Genomic DNA, 24,064 nt, shown 5'->3' on the forward strand with positions numbered 1-24,064 from the left:
ATAAAGACGGGAAAAAACATGCGTACTAAGAAATGGCATGTGCAAAAACCAAAAGGCATCAAATATAGCTGTAGACAAAGTTACATCATGAAATGCAACCTTATAATTTTTTTGATAACGTATAGGAATTAGTGTTGTCCTGATACCAATATTTTGGTACTTTTCGATACTTTTCTAAATATAGGGGACCACAAAAAAATTGCATTATTGGCTTTTTTTTAACAAAAAATCTTACAGTGCATTAAACATATGTTTCTTATTGCAAGATTGTCCTTAAATAAAATAGTAAACATACTAGACAACGTGTTTTTTAGTAGTGAGTAAACAAACAAAGGCTCCTAATTAGTCTGCTGACATATGCAGTAACATATTGTGTCATTTGCCATTCTACTATTTTGTCAAAATTATTAAGGACAAGTGGTAGAAAATTAATTATTAATCTACTTGTTCATTTACTGTTAATATCTGCTTACTTTCTCTTTTAACATGTTTTATCTACACTTTTGTTAAAATGTAATAATCACTTATTCTTCTGTTGTTTGGATACTTTACATTTGTTTTGGATGATACCAAAAATGTAGGTATCAATCCGATACCGAGTTGTTACAGGATCGGTACTTTTTAGAGGCGGTATAGTACCGAAAATGATTCATTAGTATCGCGGTACTATACTAATACTGGTATACCGTACAACCCTAATAGAAATATATTCCATTGCATAGTTAGTTTTTTTATATCTGCTTTTATTGGTAAGATCTAGGCCCTTTGCGTACTCAGATATTTCACACTGTTTGCTGCACAGTGGCCGTTTTGGTTTGGTGGCCCAGCACTTAACTTTACTTCCGTTCAAAAGTCACGCTAGTGAATACAACCGTCTTACTTTGCATATTCCTGAGAAGCAGCTTCCTCTACCGTAGACATGGTTTTGGTTTATTTGTTTTGTCAGAGTTACAGGACCACTCGGCTGTTATAAAGGACCTTCTGCAAAACACTAGTCAAAGATCATCTCTATGACAGCTCTCTGGTTTCTTTTAAGAATCTGCTGCAAAATATGAGTCTCTCACAAGTTTTTGAACTGAACTCGTGGGCCACCAGTTGAATAGCCCAAATGATGAAAAAGAGAGGACCAAAAACGAAATGTTAAAATGGAATTTGCTGCAAAACTGTGTGTGTCCTAAGATTTGAACAGACCCCATGGGCAGGTATGGTGTCATTCCCAGCTGGATTTGTTTCCGGACTGACAGTTGAATAGCCCAGTTAAGTGGTCTTACTGCAGCAGGACTTCAAGTTGTTTTAAATTGTAAACAAATTGTCAGCCAATATAAACATCTTGGGTTAATAATAGATTCAGAGCTTTCCTTTAAAGCCCATATTGGCAAATTGTGTAAAATAATCAAGTTTAATCTCGCAAATTTTCGTGCAATTCGAAATGAAAAAGTCAACTGAAGCTGCAAAATTGTATTTGCATTCGGTGATTTTCAGCCACTTCAACAATTGCCTTAAAAGGTGGTCTCAGGCTGGTCAGAGTTAAAAAAAAAAAAAACATTGAAAATCTTGTACAAACAAACAATTAAGGTTATGGATAAAAACTTAGGCACTATCATCACTGTGCCATTCTAAAAAAAATACAGTATTTTAAACTGGGACAGTCTTCACACATTTGCAGACTTAAAAGTGACCTATAAAGTACTGCATGAATTGACTCCAGATCCTCTGGCAGAGTTCATCAGTCAAATAAACAGCCGTGAGCGTGTCACTCCAGGCTCTGTCAGAGGTGACTGTTATATTCCTCTGCGCAGGAGCACTTTCAGTTAGTGGGCCTGGTCAGTAAGGAGCGCAAATGTGTGGAACTCAGTACCTGAGGAGGTTAAACTGGTCACAATTTACAAGATCTTCACAAAAAAAATTAAAATGTGGCTTATCAACGCCTACAGCTGCCAGCACTAAAAGATGAGCCTGTTTTGATGCTAAGATAAATGTTATGTTATATATTATTTTTTTATCATATTGTATATGTATTGTGTGCTTTTATTCTTTTTCACTCTCTTTCTTTTAAATTGTAATTTTACTGCTTTTTTTTACATCATGGCCAGGGGACTACAGATGAAAACTAGCCTTGTGGCTAATTTTGTCTTTTATAACCATGTGTAGTCATGTGTTTGGTAACACTTTAGTATGGGGAACATATTCACCATTAATTAGTTATTAATTAGGTATTAACATGCAAATTATAGGTATTAACATGCAAATTAGTAACACATTGTCTCTTAATTAGTGATTAATAAGTACTCATTAATGCCTTATTCTGCATGGCCTTATTATACAACCAGTAAGCCAGTAACTAAGAGTCTTCCCTCAATAACCTCAGAATTATTGTTTATTAGTAACCCCAACCCTAACTCTAACCCTTATATGTTCCCCTATAGCATGGGTGTCAAACTCTGGCCCGCGGGCCAAATTTGGCCCGCCGTGTAATTTCACTTGGCCCGTGAGGCGATTTTATATTAACACTAGAGCTGGCCCGCCGATTATATACAGCGGCGGCGCCGCGGTACACCGCTAATTCTCATACTTGCCAAACCTCCCGGGAGACTCCCAAATTCCAGTTTGCAGGTGTACCTAATGTTTTGGCCCAGCAGCGACTGCAGCACGGATTTCATATTTCATTCATTCACAACTCCTCCAACACGAACATTATTGTTTTTGCACTTTTGGCTTCTTATTAAATAACTTTTTTAAATAGATTCAATCTTGCACGTGGAAACTTTAAGTGAGGGCTTCAGTTGATATAACACTCCCGTCAGGGGGTGCATTCTACGCCGGGGGTGCATTATCCGGCACAACACCTGGACGCTACAATATACACCCCCGCTACCTCCAAACAATTACGGTTATGCACATTTTGTATGTTGTGTAGGTGCTGTACCAGGGGTCACCAACGCGGTGCCCGCGGGCACCAGGTAGCCCGTAAGGACCAGATGAGTAGCCCGCTGGCCTGTTCTAAAAATAGCTCAAATAGCAGCACTTACCAGTGAGCTGCCTCTATTTTTTACATTTTATTTATTTACTAGCAAGCTGGTCTCGCTTTGCCCGACATTTTTAATTCTAAGAGAGACAAAACTCAAATAGAATTTGAAAATCCAAGAAAATATTTTAAAGACTTGGTCTTCACTTGTTTAAATAAATTCATTATTTTTTTTACTTGGCTTCTTATAACTTTCAGAAAGACAATTTCAGAGAAAAAATACAACCTCAAAATGATTTTAGGATTTTTAAACACAAATACCTTTTTACCTTTTAAATTCCTTCCTCTTCTTTCCTGACAATTTAAATCAATGTTCAAGTAAAAAAAAAATTTTTTATTGTAAAGAATAATAAATACATTTTAATTTAATTCTTCATTTTAGCTTCTGTTTTTTTGATGAAGAATATTTGTGAAATATTTCTTCAAATGTATTATGATTAAAATTCAAAAAAATTATTCTGGCAAATCTAGAAAAATCTGTAGAATCAAATGTAAATCTTATTTCAAAGTCTTTTGAATTTCTTTTAAAAATTTTGTTCTGGAAAATCTAAAAGAAATAATGATTTGTCTTTGTTAGACATATAGCTTGGTCCAATTTGTTATATATTCTAACAAAGTGCAGATTGGATTTTAACCTATTTAAAACATGTCATCAAAATTGTAAAATTAATCTTAATCAGGAAAAATTACTAATGATGTTCCATAAATTCTTTTTTTAATTTTTTTGAAAAAGATTCGAATTAGCTAGTTTTTCTCTTCTTTTTTTTTCCGGTTGAATTTTGAATTTTAAAGAGTCGAAATTGAAGATAAACTATGTTTCAAAATTTAATTGTAATTTTTTTCGTGTTTTCTCCTCTTTTAAACCGTTCAATTAAGTGTAAATATCATTAATTATTAATAATAACATAGAGTTAAAGGTAAATTGAGCAAATTGGCTATTTCTGGCAATTAATTTAAGTGTTTTTAAACTGGTAGCCTTTCGCATTAATCAGTACTCAAGAAGTAGCTCTTGGTTTCAAAAAGGTTGGTGACCCCTGTGCTGTACTATGAATAATAAAGTTTATGTACAGATCCATCACCCTCCATCCATTTTCTACCGCCTGTCCCGTTCGGGGTCACGGGGGATGCTGAAGCCTATCTCAGCTGCATTCGGGCGGAAGGCGGGGTACACCCTGGACAAGTCGCCACCTCATCACAGGGCCAACACAGATAGACAGACAACATTCCCACTCACATTCACACGCTAGGGACCATTTAGTGTTGCCAATCAACTTATCCCCAGGTGCATGTCTTTGGAGGTGGGAGGAAGCCGGAGTACCCAGGGGGAACCCACGCAGTCACGGGGAGAACATGCAAACTCCACACAGAAAGATCCCGAGCCCGGGATTGAACCCAGGACCTTCGTATTGTGTGGCAGAAGCACTAGCCCCTGTAGCACCGTGCTGCCCCTATGTACAGATCACTGCAAGCCTTTGCGTTTTGTTGGTGGTGTTGGGGTCATGAGACTGTTGGATGTTTCATTGCAATCTAGTAATAATTTAAAGTGCAATAACTCAATGTTCCTATATGTACAGAGAGGGAATAAAACACATGATCATCATCAGAGTCACCTCTGATGACGTCAATAATGAATAAAGCAAAACATGTTCTAGACAAAAAATCACTTCATAGTCTATACTGCTCACTAGTGTTACCATATCTGAGCTACTGTGTAGAAATATGGGGAAATAATTACAAAAGTACACTTCATTCATTAACGGTGTTACAAAAAAGATCAGTTAGAATAATACATAATGTTGGATATAGAGAACATACAAATCCTTTATTTATTGAATCAAAGATACTGAAATTCCACGACATAGTGAATTTGCAAACAGCTAAAATTATGCACAAAGCAAACTATAACCTGCTACCCAAGAATATACAACAATTCTTCTCAACAAAAGAGGAGAAATATAATCTTAGAGAAAAATGTAATTTAAAACATTTGTTTGCACGTACAACACTTAAGACCTTCAGTATATCAGTATGTGGAATTAAATTATGGAATGGATTAAGCAAAGCAATCAAACAATGTACTAATATGATCCACTTCAAGAAACTCTTCAAACTTAAAGTGTTTACAAAGTACAAAGAAGAAGAACCATGACAAACATTTTCAATTTATTTCATACATTCATTCATTCATTCTTAAAGTAATCTTACTTATCTCATCATATGAAATATGACTTTCTTCACCAATTATTATTATTAAATTCTTACTATTATTTATTTATTTATTTTTATTGTGATTACATATGGAGTTTATTGTGAAAAAATTGAGAACAGGAAGTGAATAAAAAAAAAAGTTTCAGCAACTGTTATGTAAAGAAAAGGGGTAGGATTAAATAAGCTCTGCTTCTTCCTACTCCTTTTCGAACATGTTGAAAAGAGAAACTGGAAATTGTGATGTATCATGTTGTATGCTTGCATGTTCGAAATAAACTCAAACTCAAACTCAAACCTGGTAGGCGTCAGGAATGTTGACGGTCTCTCCGTGCTCCGCCACGTACCCGATTATTCCTTTCCCCCAGGGGACCTGCACCTCATCCGAGTTCATCGAGGGCAGCACGGTGGTGCCCGCATGCACGTCAAAGAACTTGGACACAAGCGTCTTCTTGTTGCCGGTGCCCTCCACCAGGAACAGGGAGCACCGGTCCGCGTCCACCATGATGCACACAAACACCAGGATCTTGTAGCTGAGGCTCGTCAGGTCCAGGTCGTTGGAGATGTCCTTGACGAGCTCCAGGAAGAACTCCCTCTCGTTGTGCTCCTTGAGGAAATATTTGAAGTCCACGGCCGTGGACGGGTACTGAGGGATGTTGACTCTGGACTCCAGGAGCGCGCTCAGGATGTGCGCGGTGGTGGGCGGCAGGGAGCTCGCCTTCCTCAGCAGGGCTCGCCGCCGCATGCTGCTCAGCGGCTCTTGCGCCCGCGAGTTGACGTGCTCGTCGTAGGTTCTGTTCACGTTGGCGGCTTTAGAGCGGGCGAAAGTTTTCCGCAGCTCCCTCTGCGAGGCCCGGCGCTGCAGACCGTCACACCTGCTCGCCCAGCTGTCCTTCGGTGCGGCGCCCTTGTCGTCCCTGTGCTCCCCCGACGGGGTCGGGACCGCCGGACCCTTGGTGGCCGGGTGGTTCTTGAGCCACTTCTCCACCATGCCATAGGTGCCCTTTCTGTGCAGGTACTCCTCGAACAACTCCGGGTGCGAGTCCAAGAAAGTTTCTACGTCAGAGAAACGCACCATGTTTGCCACCGCCATACCTGGTCTGCAGACGGTCCTCTGTGAACCAAAGCCACGAAGTCGCATGGGGAAAGATCATCTATGAAGCTTAGCTGGGGGTCCAGGTTAGAGAATCCCCAGGGATCCAAACAATTCGCGCCAAGCTTCTCTCTTTTTTTTTTTTAAAATATCACCCTCAAAACCGTGTTAGGTCATCCTCCAAGTTCTTTGGCAGACCACAGTGTAGGACATAAGAGAGATCTACTAGCGAGCATCCATCGGTGCGTCTGTATTGTGCGCATATGACTGTGTTGCCTGTGGTTGGCTGACGTCACACTGCAAGCTGCAGGCTCCGTCCAAGCATCCGATTCCAGTGGACATGTCCAGGTCTCACCCGCTCCAGAGTCGCTCCAAAAATGTTAGGAAGGATTTGAAAAAAAAAACTGTCACAGTTAGGTTTTTTATTTATTTATTCTAGAACAGTGGTCCCCAACCACCGGTTCGGGCACCGGTACCGGTCCGGGACGCATTTCCTACCGGGCCGCAGAGAAACATGAAATAATTTATGAAGGACTGCATTTTCTCTGACTTAACTCTGGCCTGTCCCACTGGACACACCAATAAGATTATAATCGTATATATAAAGCATTTCACAAATTATTGCCGCCTAACGTTTTTTTATAAGACGAGTGCAGACTCATAACTTGAGAGGCTTTGGATATTTCTCATTGCCGAGAGCTCAAACCACGCGTAAACGTTTTTGTGTGTCTGTATGCAGAGTAAAACTCTGGAACAAACTGGATTTACAACACAAGCAATGCTAAACTATTAATCGATTTAAACTGTTATACAAACATCGGGTCTGGTTCAAATATAGAGATGAGGGTCTTTAATTTGACCTGCTGGTGTACTCTGTCTCAAAGTGTTAACATGTGCTCAATGTTTCCTTACCATTATTGCTATGTTGTCTATTACCATTATTGCTATGTTGTCTATTACCATTGTTGGTATTTTGTCTATTTTGTTAATACAAATTGTTAGTGTAATAATTATTGTTACCTGTGTTAATGCCACTATGATACATTTGTATAATCCTTAAACAAAGAAACAGTGAAAGTATTAATCACTGAATGGAGAACTGGGGATGGGATTAAATAAATTATCTTCTCCCCACTCCCTTCCAGGCAAAACTGGACCATCATGCTCACATACTGTACATTACCTTTTGCATTATATTAATTTATATTATTAGGTGTTGTCAACCTGTACTTTTTTTTATGCCATTGCCTGAAATTAATGAATAAATGAAAAAAAAAAAAAAAGTTTATAGAATAAATCTCCTCTTAGGAAGTTGCCATTTGTTATAACTTTGTGATATGACACAATTTACATTAATGAACATATCCAATATAAATATGACAGCTTGTAGCCAAAAGCTGATTCCCATCTGCATCTTATAGCAAAGAAACAAGCTCAGGGCTCCCACTAATTCAGCGTATAGGGAATTGTTATTTGCATGCGCTTATTTTTGCTCTATTTACCTGGCACAAGTGGCAAATGAAAAGAATGCCTACATTAAACTGGTCCCTGGTGCAAAAAAAAAGGTTGGGGACCACTGTTCTAGAAGATTATTGCATAGATAGATATACTTTATTGATTCCTTCAGGAAAATTTTAATTCCAGCAGCAGTGTACAGAATTGAGATAGAATTTTAAAAAAGTAAATAATGGAGGTATAAATGGAAATAAAGTAGAAAATATAACAATAAGAATACAAATATAACAGAGAGGAGTTGCAAAGGAGTTTTTTTGTCTATTAGTCCATGACATTGCAATAACAGTACAACCAGCCTCAATCCAAGTTCTGCCTAAGTCTTTAGAGGTATTTTTTTAATAATTGGGAGTTTTAGTATAATATTGGTGGGAAAATGCTGCCAATTTTCACGCTCCTGATTTTGTGCAGTTGCTTTTTTTTAACACTAGAGGGCACTACACTACATCTAAATGGGCTCATCTGTGTGGGTTTGTCTCATTATTAACTGTACATACTCTTGAATTGGGATATTGACTGCTATTCTACAGTTTTTGTTTAAAATACAATATCTCACAAAAAAGTATGGATGTTTGGCTTCGGCATGACATTTAAAAATTAAGCTAAAATGCATGTCAACTTTTACAGATGATCTTCAGGCTTTTGAATGCACATATGGTAGAAAATGGATGGATGGATGAATGTTCAACTGTTGAATGTTTCGATCCTTTCAGCACAAGTTGCTGTTGTCTAACATGGAGTTTAATGACAAAAATCAGGCCAAGTGTTTCCTATATTTCCAGAGGAATGCATGTCTATGCCTTTGCCTTTGTGACTCATCCCCTTTCTCTGATGCAATCAGCTGATGACACACTGTGACCACTTGCCTCTTGAAACATCCTGTTTTAAAGCCTTAGGTGTGGCATTCATTGCATGGCAAAATGTAGACACTGTTGAGGATGTTTTAAAAACAATTCTAACAGAACCAATTGGTCTATTCATGTATCGCACACCTTTGAATTTAGGCATTGTTAAAGAACAGCAAGTTGTGCAATAAGTACTGAAGCATTCAACAATTAAACATGCGTGCGTTCAAATGTCAGAGAGGGTCTCCGACTGTAAAAGTGGTAGTGCCTCTAAAGCTCAGCTTGAACATTCAAGTTGCACTTTAGCGATATAAGTACATCAAAGATATTTCATTAATGTGGTACATTCTTTTTTTTATATACACTTAACTTTAAAACATGCCTGCATTCTGGTGGACGTCCAATGCAGGAAGTTACACTACATAACCTATGCAACAGGAATGAACCAAATCACTTGTCTCTTTTTCAACTGAAAGATTGAAGTCTTAACACACACAAGCTATTAGTTTGTTTTGTTTCACTTAAAGTTCAATAGAAACAAAACTGGCATGCACAGAATGAAGACAGACAAATAAAAGATTTATGGATAAAATATAAATGTATTTACCGCTTCCATACACTTTACAGTCTGAATACAGTACATTGTTTAATAACTTATTCAAAAAAAAACTGTTAAAACCAGGGATTATCATTCGCTCCACAAAGGATGTGTATCATGTCATACACACACATACAGTTAGTAAATATGGTAAGTTTCCATGGCTCTCGGAAAACATGCAACTTTCCCTGTTTTTTAACATGAAAATTAACGGTAGCTATATTTATGAGGTTGCGGATTTAAGATATTCTATAAGGTCAGCACGTTCATTCTTCTTCTTGATGCCAGCGAAGATCATCTTTGTTCCAGGAATGTATTTTTTGGGATTCTCTAAATAAACATTCAGGGTTTCCTCATCCCAGATAATGCCTGAAAGAAAATAATGTTGGTACCAAATTTAACATTTAGACATGAGCAAGCACGGTTGTCTCACATGGAGTTCTTACCTTTGCTCTTGTTTGCGTCCGTATAAGAGTAGCCTTCTGCCTGGCCGGTTTTGCGACCAAACAAACCCCACAGGTTTGGGCCGACCTTGTGTTTGCCTCCATTCTCCACAGTGTGACATTGAGAACACTTCTGGACAAAGGACTTTTTCCCTTTGTTGACGTCTCCAGGCATTTTTTCTTCTGTAAATAAACATACTTAAAATGTTACCATGTTAAGCTTTACAAATAATTAATGTACTTAATCGTGAAATAACCCTGTTTGTCTATTGTGCGTCAATGTGCACATTCTACCACTAGGGGGAACTCGTTTACAAGTTATGCAATTGACCGGTTAAATAACTTGCTTTGTAAGGAAACTTTAAAAACACACTATAGAGCTTTTATAAAACACACTATATAATACAAAACAGAATTAACCCTACAATAGTTTTAAAATGTAATAAAGAATACCTGAGAATGACTGACTAAAAACTAAACTGTAAATCCACATGAAATAATAGGCAGTAGTTCAGCTGAGTAATATTGTCAATAAGATAATATATAATAGTACACAATTTCAATAAATGTTAAGTCTACAACTTACCCATCCGAGCAATAATGAAATAAAAATAATTTAACGGTGGACCGGTATGAGTCAACGCTGTCTAAGGTGACCACTGTCGTTCGGCTAATAAAAATGGTTTACTGCACGAATAAGATACTGAAAAATAGTGTATATGTTAGCCATCTGATCTCTCACCTACCTTTAAACGGCGTCGAGTTCACAAACTGTAGAAGGTTTTATTCCTTTACGTCTTGTCTCCGAAGGACACCGGCAACTAACAAACACGTGCTCTCTTCCTTGTGCAGTTACGCCAGTGGACACGTCATCAGTCACATGACTAACTACGTCATTTCGGTCCTTACAGAGGTTACAAAATAGGGCAATAAGCCAGAAAATACACGTTACAAAACTCGAGGAAGGTCCAGAAACCATCCAAACACTAAAAGTGTTGCATGGTTACATTTTCGGTTACTAAGAAATTCCCACTTACAAACACCCCGTTGTGAAAAAGCCAAAAGGTAAGGTAAGTACAGGAATGTCTAAAAAAAATTTTTTTTAAAGTTAATTGATTTCAGTAGTACAGTTCAAAAAGTCAAACTGTATCACAGTTTCATTACAAAATGAAATATTTCAAGAATGTGTTTTTAATCATTTAAATTATTATAGGTTAGAGCTCATCAACTATGGATGAGCATGGATCAGTAAATTAAAAATCTAATACAATTTAAAAAATGGGCAAAAGTTTCAATACAGTAAATGTTGTGCTCTAATCAGCAAATTTACAGAAAAACCTTCCTGAGCCTTGGAAGCTGCTATATGTCACCGGCAGGTAGGAATGTATTTCTTTAGGATTTTATCAATACGATACCCTTATCGATGCCGGTATTTATCGTACTCTTGAAGGCCTACTGAAACCCACTACTACCGACCACGCAGTCTGATAGTTGATACATCAATGATGAAACCTTAATATTGCAACACATGCCAATACAGCCGGGTTAACTTATAAAGTGCAATTTTAAATTTTCCGCTAAACTTCCGGTTGAAAACGTCTTTGTATGATGACGTATGCGAGTGACGTCACTAGATAAACGGAAGTATTGGTAAACTTTTGAATCCAATACAAAAAAGCTCTGTTTTCATCTCAAAATTCCACAGTATTCTGGACATTTGTGTTGGTGAACCTTTTGCAATTTGTTTAATGAACAATGAAGACTGCAAAGAAGAAAGTTGTAGGTGGGATCTGTGTATTAGCGGCTGGCTGTAGCAACACAACCAGGAGGACTTACTTGGATAGCAGACGCGCTAGCCGACGCTAGCCGACGCTAGCCGCCGACCGCACGGATGATCGGGTGAAGTCCTTCGTCCTTCCGTCGTTCGCTGGAACGCAGGTGAGCACGGGTGTTGATGAGCAGATGAGGGCTGGCTGGCGTAGGTGGAGCGCTAATGTTTTTATCATAGCTCTGTGTGGTCCCGTTGCTAAGTTATCTTCGATGGCGTCGTTAGCAACAGCATTGTTAATCTTTGCCAAGCTGGAAAGCATTAACCGTGTATTTACATGTCCAGGGTTTAATAGTATTGTTGATTTTCTTTCTATCCTTCCAGTCAGGAGTTTATTTCTTTTGTTTATATCTGCATTTGAGCCCGATGCTATCACGTTAGCTCCGTAGCTAAAGTGTTTCGCCGATGTATTGTCGTGGAGATAAAAGTCACTGTGAATGTCCATTTCGCGTTCTCGACTCTCATTTTCAAGAGGATATAGTATCCGAGGTGGTTTAAAATACAAATCCGTGATCCACAATAGAAAAAGGAGAAAGTGTGGAATCCAATGAACCCTTGTACCTAAGTTACGGTCAGAGCGAAAAAAGATACGTCCTGCACTGCACTCTAGTCCTTCACTCCCACTTTCCTCATCCACAAATCTTTCATCCTCGCTCAAATTAATGGGGTAATCGTCGCTTTCTCTGTCCGAATCTCTCTCGCTGCTGGTGTAAATAGGGAAATGTGAGCAGCACGCCAGCTTGTGATGTCACGCTACTTCCGGTAGTGGCAAGGCTTTTTTTTATCAGCGACCAAAAGTTGCAAACTTTATCGTCGTTGTTCTCTACTAAATCCTTTCAGCAAAAATATGGCAATATCGCAAAATGATCAAGTATGACACATAGAATGGATCTGCTATCCCCGTTTAAATAAAAAAAATTCATTTCAGTAGGCCTCTAACTGTACTATATGTAGTTGGTGTTAATAAAGATGTTAAAAAAATGCACTTTTATAAATGTTTTATTGGTACAAGATGTTAACAATATATAACATCTAACAGCAGGGAATTCTTATCAACATCTACCTTTTAAGTCTTAAACAAGTCAAACATGTTTGCAGTGCAAAGTGAAATGTAGTAATGTCATCATATTGTAAGATCACACAGATCCATCACTGTGTTTCCTCTATTCATTGCAATTACACACAGCTGGATATAATATTCATTTAGGCAGAGCACATAACTTTTACATGGTACTGTACTGGAAGGGTTGGAATTGGGGGTTAAATCACCAAAATGATTCCAGAGCGCGGCCACCGCTGCTGCTCACTGCTCCCCTCACCTCCCAAGGGGTGGAACAATGCAGAGGGTAATTTCAGTGGTACTTTAACTTTAACTTTAGGTGGGTGTGTAGTTTAGCAAGGTGTGTTTTGATGCCACGTAAACGTGGCGACTCGAGACCTGTAAGTAAATGCTATGGATTAATATATTACTTAAATGTTTCACTTTTTTGAGTGGATTAATATTGGCCTGTGGATTACTGGATTGCTTGAAATTGGGCTTTAAGGGTCTTTTGAGGAGGAATTATTGTTGTGCTACAAACTTTTGTGTAGTGTTGCGTCCCTATTTGTGAGTATTCCAAGCTGATTTCACATCCTAGAGATTGGACGGAGCAAAACTCTCCATTTTCCAAAACCAAAGACAAACAACAAGAAATGTCTTTTTTGCATCAAAGCTCGCTTGTGGGAAGACAACATTTTCAGCTGAACGTGAAAAACATCAACAAGCTTGTTCGAAGGTTAGCTCAGCTGAATTAAAAATTAACGTTTAGGAGATCCCAAAGTTTCAGCATTACGTCCATAAATACAAATGATTACTTTAATAATAATTCTGCGATGAGGTGGCGACTTGTCCAGGGTGTACCCCGCCTTCCGCCCGATTGTAGCTGAGATAGGCTCCAGCGCCCCCCGCGACCCCGAAGGGAATAAGCGGTAGAAAATGGATGGATGGATGGACTTTAATAATTTACTTTCCTCTAGTAGTTGTATTGATCCTCAAGACACGTACTGTGGCCTACTGAAAAAAAGATAGTTTTTTATGAATGGTAAACAAAAGGAAGTAGCTTAATGTAGTACAAAAGTAGATCCCTGCTTCATTGATGACACATAGGCATATGTTTGTAGCTACAGGCCTACTAAAGAAAGGTATTGTTTTTTTATGAATAGTAAAGGGGTAGCTTGTGGTGGAACATAATACTATTTAAGTAACTTCTCTCCTTTATTGTGGTGATCTATCCGGGTGATTACTGGTAGTAACAATGATAACATAAGTAAGGTTCTATTTTTCCTGGGATATTTGAAAGTGTAGTCTACTGCAGTGTTTTTCAACCAATGTGCCGTGAGATACAGTCTGGTGTGCCGTGGGAGATGATCTAATTTCACCTATTTGGATTAAAATATTTTTTGCAAAGCAGTAATTATAGTCTGCAAATGATGTGTTGTTGTTGAGTGTCGGTGCTGTCTAGAGCTTGGCAGAGTAACCATGTTATACTCTTCCATATCAGTAGGTGGCAGCAGGTAGCTAATTGCTTTGTAGATGTGGGAAACAGCGGGAGGCAGTGCGCAGGTAAAAAGGTGTCTAATGCTTAAACCAAAAATAAACAAAAGGTGAGTGCCCCTAAGAAAAGGCATTGAAGCTTAGGGAAGGCTATGCAGATCGAAACTAAAACTGAACTGGCCACAAAGTCAACAAAAACAGAATGCTGGACGACAGCAAAGACTTACTGCGGAGCAAAGACTGCGTCCACAAAGTACATCCGAACATGACATGACAATCAACAAAGAAGGATAAAAACAAGTGAAATATTCTTGATTGCTAAAACAAAGTAGTGAAGTGAATTACATTAATATAGCGCTTTTTCTCAAGTGACTCAAAGCGCTTTACATAGTGAAACCCAATATCTAAGTTACATTCAAACCAGTGTGGGTGGCACTGGGAGCAGGTGGGTAAAGTGTCTTGCCCAAGGACACAACGGCAGTGACTAGGATGGCGGAAGCGGGGATCGAACCTGCAACCCTCAAGTTGCTGGCACGGCCGCTCTACCAACCGAGCTATACCGCCCCTAGTAGATGCAGGAAATATCGCTCAAAGGAAGACATGAAACTGCTACAGGAAAATAGCAAAAAAAGAGAAAAAGCCACCAAAATAGGAGCGCAAGACAAGAAGTAAAACACTACACACAGGAAAACAGCAAAAAAGTCCAAATAAGTCAGGGTGTGATGTGACAGGTGGTGACAGTACACCTACTTTGAGACAAGAGCTGTAGTGATGCATGCTTGGTTATGCTTTAAAGTCATATCCAACAATTGTGACTTTTTACTGTCAACTGTGGAGCGGAATGGCGTAGTGGGTAGAGCGCCCGTGTCAGAAACCTGAGGGTTGCAGGTTCGCTCCCCGCCTCTTACCATTCCGTTGTGTCCTTGGGCAGGACACTTCACCCTTGCCCCCGGTGCCGCTCACACCGGTGAATGAATGATGAATGAATGACAGGTGGTGGTCGGAGGGGCCATAGGCGCAAATTGGCAGCCACGCTTCCGTCAGTCTACCCCAGGGCAGCTGTGGCTACGAAAGTAGCTTACCACCACCAGGTGTGAATGAATGATGGGTTTTTTAACATGTATAGTGACTTTGGGTACTTAGAAAAGCGCTATATAAATCCCAGGTATTATTATTATTATTATTATTATTATTATGATTATTATTATTAACTGTGTTGAGTTTTTGAATGATTTCTGCTGGTGGTGTGCCTCCACATTTTTTCAACACAAAAAATGTGCCTTGGCTCAAAAAAGGTTGAAAAACACTGGTCTACTCTATGTTGTGGCGGATTTTTTTGCATTGACCGCCATTACTTGGTATCAGCACGCACATCACAATGTTTGCCTTCCGCAACACGAACTTCATGAATGTAGTTCAGTAAAGTAGCCCTCTCTTAATAAAGGCCTACTGAAACCCACTACTACCGACCACACAGTCTGATTTATATATCAATGATGAAATCTTAACATTGCAACACATGCCATTACGGCCGAGTTAACTTATAAAGTGCAATTTTAAATTTCCCGGGAAACTTCCGGCTGAAAACGTCTATGTATGATTACGTTTGCGCGTGACGTCAATGTCAAGCAGAAGTATTCGGACACCATTGTATCCCAATACAAACAGCTCTGTTTTCATCGCAAAATTCCACAGTATTCTGGACATCTGTGTTGGTGAATCTTTTGCAATTTGTTCAATTAACAATGGAGACTGCAAAGAAGAAAGCTGTAGGTGGGATCGGTGTATTAGCGGCCGGCTGCAGCAACACAACCAGGAGGACTTTGAGTTGGATAGCAGACGCGCTACCGTGACTACAACTTTGGCTACCAAACATTTGATCGCTTGCCCGTACGTGTGTCCCGCCATGTGTACGTAACTTTGGGGAAATATATGTTTCTTGCCGACTCTGATGGCGGCTGGGGTGTCGTCGAAAGCTACAACGCCCGCTGCTGCGCCGCTGTCCTCACCGCTGTCCTCACCTTGACTTCCTCCGTCTCCGGGCCGCATCGATGATCGGGTGAAGTCCTTCGTCGCGCCGTGGATCGCTAGAACGCAGGTGAGCACGGGTGTTGATGAGCAGATGAGAGCTGGCGTAGGTGGAGAGCTAATGTTTTTAGCATAGCTCTGTCGAGGTCCCGTAGCTAAGTTAGCTTCAATGGCGTCGTTAGCAACAGCATTGCTAGGCTTCGCCAGGCGGTACAGCATTAACCGTGTGGTTACAGGTCCACAGATTGGTAGTATTGTTGATCTTCTGTCTATCCTTCCAGTCAGGGGCTTATTTCTTTTGTTTCTATCTGCATTTAAGCACGATGCTATATCGTTAGCTACGTAGCTAAAGTGCTTCGCCGATGTATTGTCATGGAGATAAAAGTCACTGTGAATGTCCATTTCGCGTTCTCGACTCTCATTTTCAAGAGGATATAGTATCCGAGGTGGTTTAAAATACAAATCCGTGATCCACAATAGAAAAAGGAGAGAGTGAGTGTGGAATCCAATGAGCCCTTGTACCTAAGTTACGGTCAGAGCTAAAAAAGATCCGTCCTGCACTGCACTCTAATCCTTCACTCTCATGTTCCTCATCCACAAATCTTTCATCCTGGCTCAAATTAATGGGGTAATCATCGCTTTCTCGGTCCGAATCGCTCTCGCTGCTGGCGGCCATCATTGAAAACAATGGGGAAATGTGAGGAGACTTTCAACCTGCGACGTCACGCTACTTCCGGTACAGGCAAGGCTTTTTTTATCAGCGACCAAAAGTTGCGAACTTTATCGTCGATGTTCTCTACTAAATCCTTTCAGCAAAAATATAGCAATATCGCGAAATGATCAAGTATGACACATAGAATGGATCTGCTATCCCCGTTTAGATAAAAAAAATTTCATTTCACTAGGCCTTTAAGTGATCGCTGAGACAGATTTCCAGCATCGGGAAGGAAAGATATGCTCACTTTGTATGAAATTCGAGCGAGCGATTGCAGATATTACGCAATCATTGACAAAAGCGTGTGTGGCATGACAACAGTAACCAAGGGGAGGTCGGAAGTTGGAAGCGTTCATTAAATTAAATTCATTTCACTGCATGGCACAGATTTGAAATATGAGTGTTTCGAGTTACAAACTAGGTCATGAAACCAACTGAGCTTGTAAATTGAGTGTATGCTGTAAACACCTGCAGCTAACTTCTGGAAGTGAGTGTACTTGCTAGTAATTACACGCAGACATTTTCTTAACCGGACAGTCTTTTATGGTTAACCCTCAATCAGTAAACCACCTCTCATGTCAAATCACAAATCATAATGATAGGCTCCTACATTCTAAAAAAGGTCTTCAGTGGACTGAATAATAATGAGCACTATAAACCTTTACAGTCACTCAAGGTTACTTTGACCGTTATATGAAAGAGTGACCGAGTTGGTCATTGGCCTCTCTTTTTAAGTTTTATTATTCAACTCACATGCTAAGTATGTCTCTAAAGATTTCCTTTCATCAATCCTGCAGCGGTTGCGACATTAACGCCTCAAATCAACACAGTATAGGTTTTGTTGTTTGCTGTGGCTGCTTTTTGATTTAGTTAACCTGCAATGACGCACATACCATGCTTCCTTTCTTAATTAAACAACACCCCCATCTCAAAACAGGTGGCAAATGTATGTCTGCACAGGTGATTTCCATGCAGAATCATTTTTGCCAAACCAGTCATAAAAACTTCCTAATAAAACTGCACTGTATCATTCATGCAACAGTGATTATGCTGAAGCCAGCTTGCTCATTAATCAATGTAAGGGTATGTGTAGCTCTCAATTAATCCACTTTTACAACTCTTTAAAATGTACAGTACTTTTCGAAAATTCCTTAAAAATCTAAGGAATCCCCGTTGGAAAATCTGTCAGAAGTTACCATGTAACCCCCCACGTGTTCTTCGGGTACTCGAGATTCCTCCTAAAAACATGCTTGTTAGGCTACCAATTGTCTATAGGTGTGAATGTGAGTGTGAATGACTGCCAAATACTAATAGGCTCCAGCTCTCCTGTGACCCTAGTACAGACAAGCGGAATAAAAAAAATATATTCATATGTATCATCACACATATTGAGTTTTTTTCAATATATATTAATTAATGTATTTATTTACAACGGTCAGCATATGATCTGTGTAAATTGGGTTTATGAAAAATAACTCCAGATTGAGAGTACAGACGTTATTGGTAGTGCCTGCAAATAACAATACATTAGTTTAAACAATTTTTAACTAGTCATCCATCAGGTTTAGTATACATACCAGTAGTCTGACAGTACACATTTGTGGTTGTTGAAAGTACCTGCATTACAAAAAAAGAATCTATCCAGGTACTTAGCTTTTACAGTAGCTAGCCGGCACACTAAGTTTACATTACTACTTATATCCATTAGTAAAATAAAATAGTGATTGGTCCTTCAAAGTGCCTGAGTAAAATATTATTAATAATTACGTTTCTTTTTATGTGTACAGGTAGTTGGCTTTCGAGCTGGGAGCATGACGTTTACTCTACTACTACTAGTAGTACTACTCCTACGAGTACTACTAGTACTAGATATCATAAAAACAATAGAAGCCTTGTGCGCCACACGAATGTGTTACGTTATTGACATACAGCCCTTTGAGACACTTGTGATTTAGGGCTATATAAATAAACATTGATTGATTGATTGATAAAACTTTGTGGAATAAATGCCCCACTAAAATAATAAAGACTAGGATTACACCATTTTTCTTGTTGATCCCTGGTAGCGCAATGGCCAAGGGCATGTAGCCTTTTGTTGCAGAGGACATGGTTCGATCCCCAACCAGGACAGAAAAGGTCAGTGGTGTGCCGTCAGGGCCAGCAAGGCCTTCTCTGCTGGCCTAACATGACCAAAAATCATGATCATAATTAAAGATAAAATAATTGTTTAATTTACTTTCCCTAAATATCTCAAATTATTCATATTCTCTTCATATCATATTATGCTTGTTCCAGTGCTGTTGTTTTTAGTTTTAGTTTGTATCCAATCAGAATTCAGCTACCATGTTACCATGCTGTACCAAATCTGCCAGACGCCTTCAGAATCAACAATGCGGGTGTCGTGCGCTGTAAGTGAACGGGGACATACAGTTGATAGACAGTTGCGATAGCCAATCAGATCACGAGTTGTTGTCAACAAGGCCTTCTAAATCTAGATGGCCTCACATTGAACGTGACATTCACGCGTCCTGTGATTGAATACTCATTGGGACCGTTAGCGAATGAATTTGAGAACACATATAGTTGAGAGACAGTTGCGAAAGCCAATCAGATCACAAGTTGTTGACAGTAGATGTTCTGTTACAACTAAAAGTTGTAAACTCTTGTTGTTAAAGTGTGTCATGCTTTTCATTTAATTAACATTGTTACATGTGTATGTGTCGCCATCATGTGGTCAGGGCAGCTAATATATCTTTGAGAAGTGTGTACTTTGAATCAAACTTTATTGACCAGAAGTTGCATAAGCCAAGCAGAGAAATTTACGGTATATGTTTTAATTGCTGATGCGTTTTAATGGATTTTTAAATGCGCCAGAAAATAACACTTTTTGTATACTGTTGATGTGGTTCAATACACAGTAGGGTGTAAATGTGTTCCTGAATAGTATTTCTCCAGCAATGATCACGTGGTGACATCAATTATGGTATTTTGAGAGGTAATCATTGAAATCAGAGATCACTGAAGGCCTAGGTGGGAAACGCACGGCCCGCCACTGGAAAATTTAAATATAAAATTAAATCATCATGCAATTTTGAAAAACCAAAGTAATGTTACTTATTTTTTCAGTTAGTTATTTTGTACAAAAAATAATTACTGAACTATTTATTTCCTGTGTATACAAGTATTAATCCAAACCATGCATCTAATCCAGGGGTTGGCAACATTTTGCATGAAAAGAGCCACTTGGAGCCACCAAACCACTGAAGGTCACGCTTTAACGTATTGTCACATTCCGTTCCCAGCTTGTTCTTTCTTTGTGTATTTTGCATATTATTTAGTTATTGGTTTATTTCTATGTCTCCGCTAGGTTCTCTAAGTGACAAGCCACACTTTACCGTAGTCCACCTTTGCAGGATTATTTTCTTGGGATCCATTGTGCCACAACTCAATCTCTTCTCCCGCCAATTTCTCCTTTAGTAAGTATTTCCAGTAAGTATGCTCTATTCTATTTACGGGTAGTTTATGCTGCTGCATCAAGGCCAGCTGTCTTCCATCTTCCAGACCCTTTTGCGTGACGAACACCTCCAAAGAGTTCTAACCTTGCGTAGCAGCGATGCGGACCATAAAGGCTGTGTAATTGGTTGACTTTGATTACATTTCCTGTGTTGATACACTGCATTCAGAGGGCGCACAGCCCACCTTTGCAAACGCCTTCTCCACAGATTTCAGATCAACATTTGCAATAAAGGTGTTGTAACTTAGCTCCATGATGTTATTGCTTCTAATTAAACCATAAAACCCAATAAATAACAATTGAAAAAGCCCCAACAATACTCCATTTACTTTTTGTGACCTGAATATTAACCAAGTATTAGCGATATTGTTATTATAAACGCTAACGTTAAGGACCTACATTTTGCAGCCCATTGATCAGAGATCAGCAACTTCCTTATACTGCTGTATTGACATCATGAGCTGGGGAGCTGCTTTCTCACCTCGGATCTTGTGAAAGTTAGATTATAAATCCTGTCTCTCACCTTGATTGTAAAATGATGTGATAATAAACGGAGAAGTTGGTACACATCGACAGCCAATTTAGACCCAGAAATGGCGAAAAAGAACAAAATATGTTTTCTTCACGAGAATTATGTCATTGTTAATCTAAACGTAAATATATCGACATTCTAACAGTCAGCATCCCAGGGAGAGCAGAAATTGTACAGTAAGTGATGATTTATTATGTATGTTGGCTCTCATGAAGTATGCAGTGAGTAGTAGTAATCAGTGAGGTTGTTGAAGGAAAAAGTGAATGTTGTTGTCAATGACTCGTATGGCTGCGGTAGTTGTCACCCCAAGATGCAGGAGACAGGAGGAAGGCGTGCAGGTAAGACAAGTATTTAATGATATTTAACACAGGATGAGCGTTCATGCACACAGCATGGAGCTAAAAGTCAGTAACCGAAACAACCCTTGAGCGCTGACGAACAGGCGAGGCAGGCATTTATAGAAGCCAGCTGATTGACAACCACTACCAGGTGTGGCCAGGCTGCCAATCAGTGGCAGGTGAGGGGAAATAGCGCTCAGGGAGAAATGCAGGAAAAGGAACCAAACATAAGAGCGCTACACAGAAAATAAACACAAACTAAGGAAACATAAGACATGATGTGACAGATCGTCACAGTTGTGATGCGTTTGTGAGATTAATGCGCCAACGTATGCTTGAAATGACCAAAATTCCTAAAATTACATGATATTGTGAATGTGCCTGTTACTACATTACATACAGTCGTGGTCAAAAGTTTACATAAACCTGTGAAGAACATAATGTCATGGCTGTCTTGAGTTTCCAATAATTTCTACAACTCTTATTTTTTTGTGATAGAGTGTATGGAGCACATAATTGTTTGTCACAAAAAACATTGCTGAAAAACAACGTCATGTCAGAAAAGCAACAAATTTAGCTGAACCGCACCAATTTTGTCAAGAGGAGTGGTCAAAAATTCAAGCAGAAGCTTGTGGATGGCTACCAAAAGCGCCTTATTGCAGTGACACTTGCCAAGAGACATGTAACCAAATATTAACGTTGTTGTATGTATACTTTTGACCTAGCAGATTTGGCCACATTTTCAGTAGACCCATAATAAATTCATAAAAGAACCAAACTTCATGAATGTTTTTTGAGACCAACAAGTATGTGCTCCAATCACTCTATCACAAAAAAATAAGAGTTGTAGAAATTATTGGAAACTCCAGACAGCCATGACATTATGTTCTTTACAAGTGTATGTAAACTTTTGACCACGACTGTATATACTTACAGAGTCTACATAAAAGGTTGATGGATGTATTTGAGTGTTTTTTAAGCGCTTTGTAGGCAGAATAGAGCAACTCCCATAGGCTTCATTGTAAGTGGAATTTTGCTCACACTAGTTAAAGAGCATTAAAAACGTATGTGTGTTTTTCTTACATAAGAATTGTGAATATAGGCACAATTTTAAAAAAGTGCAGTTCAGTTTTAATGCCAGATGCTTTCCAGACGAACATTTTTTATTTAATATAATTGGGAAAAATACAGACATTTGAAAATATATATGTTCTTTTAAATTACTGACGGTAACATTAAGATAGCCGGTGGTGTTCCTGTTTTATTGTTTGGCTTAAAAATGTTTTACATTTAGTATCAAATCAAATCAAATCAAGCTTTATTCATAAAGCGTTTTTTATACATAAAATAAATGCAACGCAAAGTGCTTTACAAAGTTAAAAACAATATCCCGGTGACCCGTATCTCCGTTTGTCACATACGTACGCACGGACACAGATACCAAACACACACACATATGCAACTATATGGACCAATGATTGCGTGGCTGAGTACAGAGGAGACATGTGAGTAAACACTATCACAGGAGGTCATCAGATCATAGCCACCAGGACGCTGACACAAAAGCGCCCCCACAAGCACGGCTGATAACCCTTGAGACCGATGGCTTATCTGAAGAACGTTGGAAAATAAAAATAATACAACTTGTAAAATAGTAAGAACCATGTGTAGAGATAAAGAATAAAATACAAGTCAGACATATGAAGATTAATAGAAGAAAAAATAAAATAAAATTATATATGTATATACATATACACTATATTGCCAAAAGTATTTGGCCACCTGCCTTTAGTCACATATGAACTTGAAGTGCCATCCCATGGAATTGTCCAAAATGTTTTGGTATCCTGGAGCATTCAAAGTTCCTTTCACTGGAACTAAGGGGCCAAGCCCAACTCCTGAAAAACAACCCCACACCATAATTCCTCCTCCACCAAATTTCACACTCGGCACAATGCAGTCCGAAATGTAGCGTTCTCCTGGCAACCTCCAAACTCAGACTGGTCCATCAGATTGCCAGGTGGAAAAGCGTGATTCATCACTCCAGAGAACGCGTCTCCACTGCTCTAGAGTCCAGTGGCAACGTGCTTTACACCACTGCATCCCATGCTTCGCATTGGACTTGGACTTTATTCTTAAAGCGCTTTTCATACATAAAATAAATGCAACGCAAAGTACTTTACAAAGTTAAAAACAATATCCCGGTGACCCATATCTCCGTTTGTCACATACGTACGCACGGACACAGATACCAAACACACACACATATGCAACTATATGGACCAATGATTGCATGGCTGAGTACAGAGGAGACATGTGAGTAAACATGGCTTAGATGCAGCTGCTCGGCCAAGGAAACCGATTCCATGAAGCGCTCTGCGTACTGTACGTGGGCTAATTGGAAGGTCACATGAAGTTTGGAGCTCTGTAGCAACTATATATATATACACAGTTAATAAATAAATAAATATAACTAAATAAAATCTTGCATAACTACATGGATAAAAAGTAAAATACAAATGACTTCAAAAGTAGTAGTTGCACACAGGCCCTTTTTTGTACAAGATGTTTCAAAGTGGCACCCACATTCTAAAGTTTCTCTGTCTTTTCTTTATTCTTGGAAGTAGCCATGATGTAGCCCAGTGTTTTTCAACCACTGTGCCGCGGCACACTAGTGTACCGTGAGATATTGTCTGGTGTGCCGTGGGAGATTATGTAATTTCACCTAATAAGGTTAAAAATATTTTTTGCGAACCAGGAATTATAATTCGCAAATGTGCCGTTGTTGAGTGTCTGTGCTGTCTAGAGCTCAGCAGAGTAACCGTGTAATACTCTTCCATATCAGTAGGCGGCAG

General features: G+C 39.1%; 2 protein-coding genes across 3 annotated transcripts in view; both read right to left on the bottom strand.

The window, feature by feature from the left end:
- pde11a (phosphodiesterase 11a) overlaps positions 1-6,595 on the bottom strand; it is a 153,225-nt gene extending 146,630 nt beyond the window's left edge. The window contains exon 1 of the mRNA XM_062069935.1: positions 5,529-6,595. Coding sequence (XP_061925919.1) covers positions 5,529-6,371 — 843 coding nt within the window. The 5' untranslated portion in view covers positions 6,372-6,595. The remainder of the gene's footprint in view (positions 1-5,528) is intronic.
- Positions 6,596-9,313: 2,718 nt separating this feature from the next.
- LOC133665400 (cytochrome c-b) lies at positions 9,314-10,619 on the bottom strand. 2 transcript variants are annotated; one of them, XM_062070688.1, is made up of 3 exons: positions 10,464-10,609; positions 9,725-9,904; positions 9,314-9,647 (listed from the first exon to the last, which is right to left on the bottom strand). In XM_062070688.1, the coding sequence occupies exons 2-3, from the start codon at positions 9,894-9,896 to the stop codon at positions 9,502-9,504; spliced, it is 318 nt and encodes a 105-aa protein (XP_061926672.1). In that variant the 5' UTR covers positions 9,897-9,904; positions 10,464-10,609; the 3' UTR covers positions 9,314-9,501. The 2 variants fall into 2 exon arrangements, with proteins under 2 accessions (XP_061926672.1, XP_061926671.1); XM_062070687.1 differs by having other exon boundaries at positions 9,324-9,647; positions 10,468-10,619.
- Positions 10,620-24,064: the final 13,445 nt, after the last annotated feature.

Source organism: Entelurus aequoreus, linkage group LG14 (genome assembly GCF_033978785.1).
Source record: "Entelurus aequoreus isolate RoL-2023_Sb linkage group LG14, RoL_Eaeq_v1.1, whole genome shotgun sequence".
Taxonomy (NCBI): Eukaryota; Metazoa; Chordata; class Actinopteri; order Syngnathiformes; family Syngnathidae; genus Entelurus; species Entelurus aequoreus.

What these genes read in the sequence shown, in the direction of transcription:
- LOC133665400 (XM_062070688.1), bottom strand. Translation starts at nt 9,896, where the DNA reads ATGCCTGGAGACGTCAACAAAGGGAAAAAGTCCTTTGTCCAGAAGTGT. An exon ending in GGACGCAAACAAGAGCAAAG is followed by an intron (nt 9,648 to 9,724) that starts GTAAGAACTCCA and finishes ATTTTCTTTCAG; the next exon opens with GCATTATCTGGGATGAGGAA.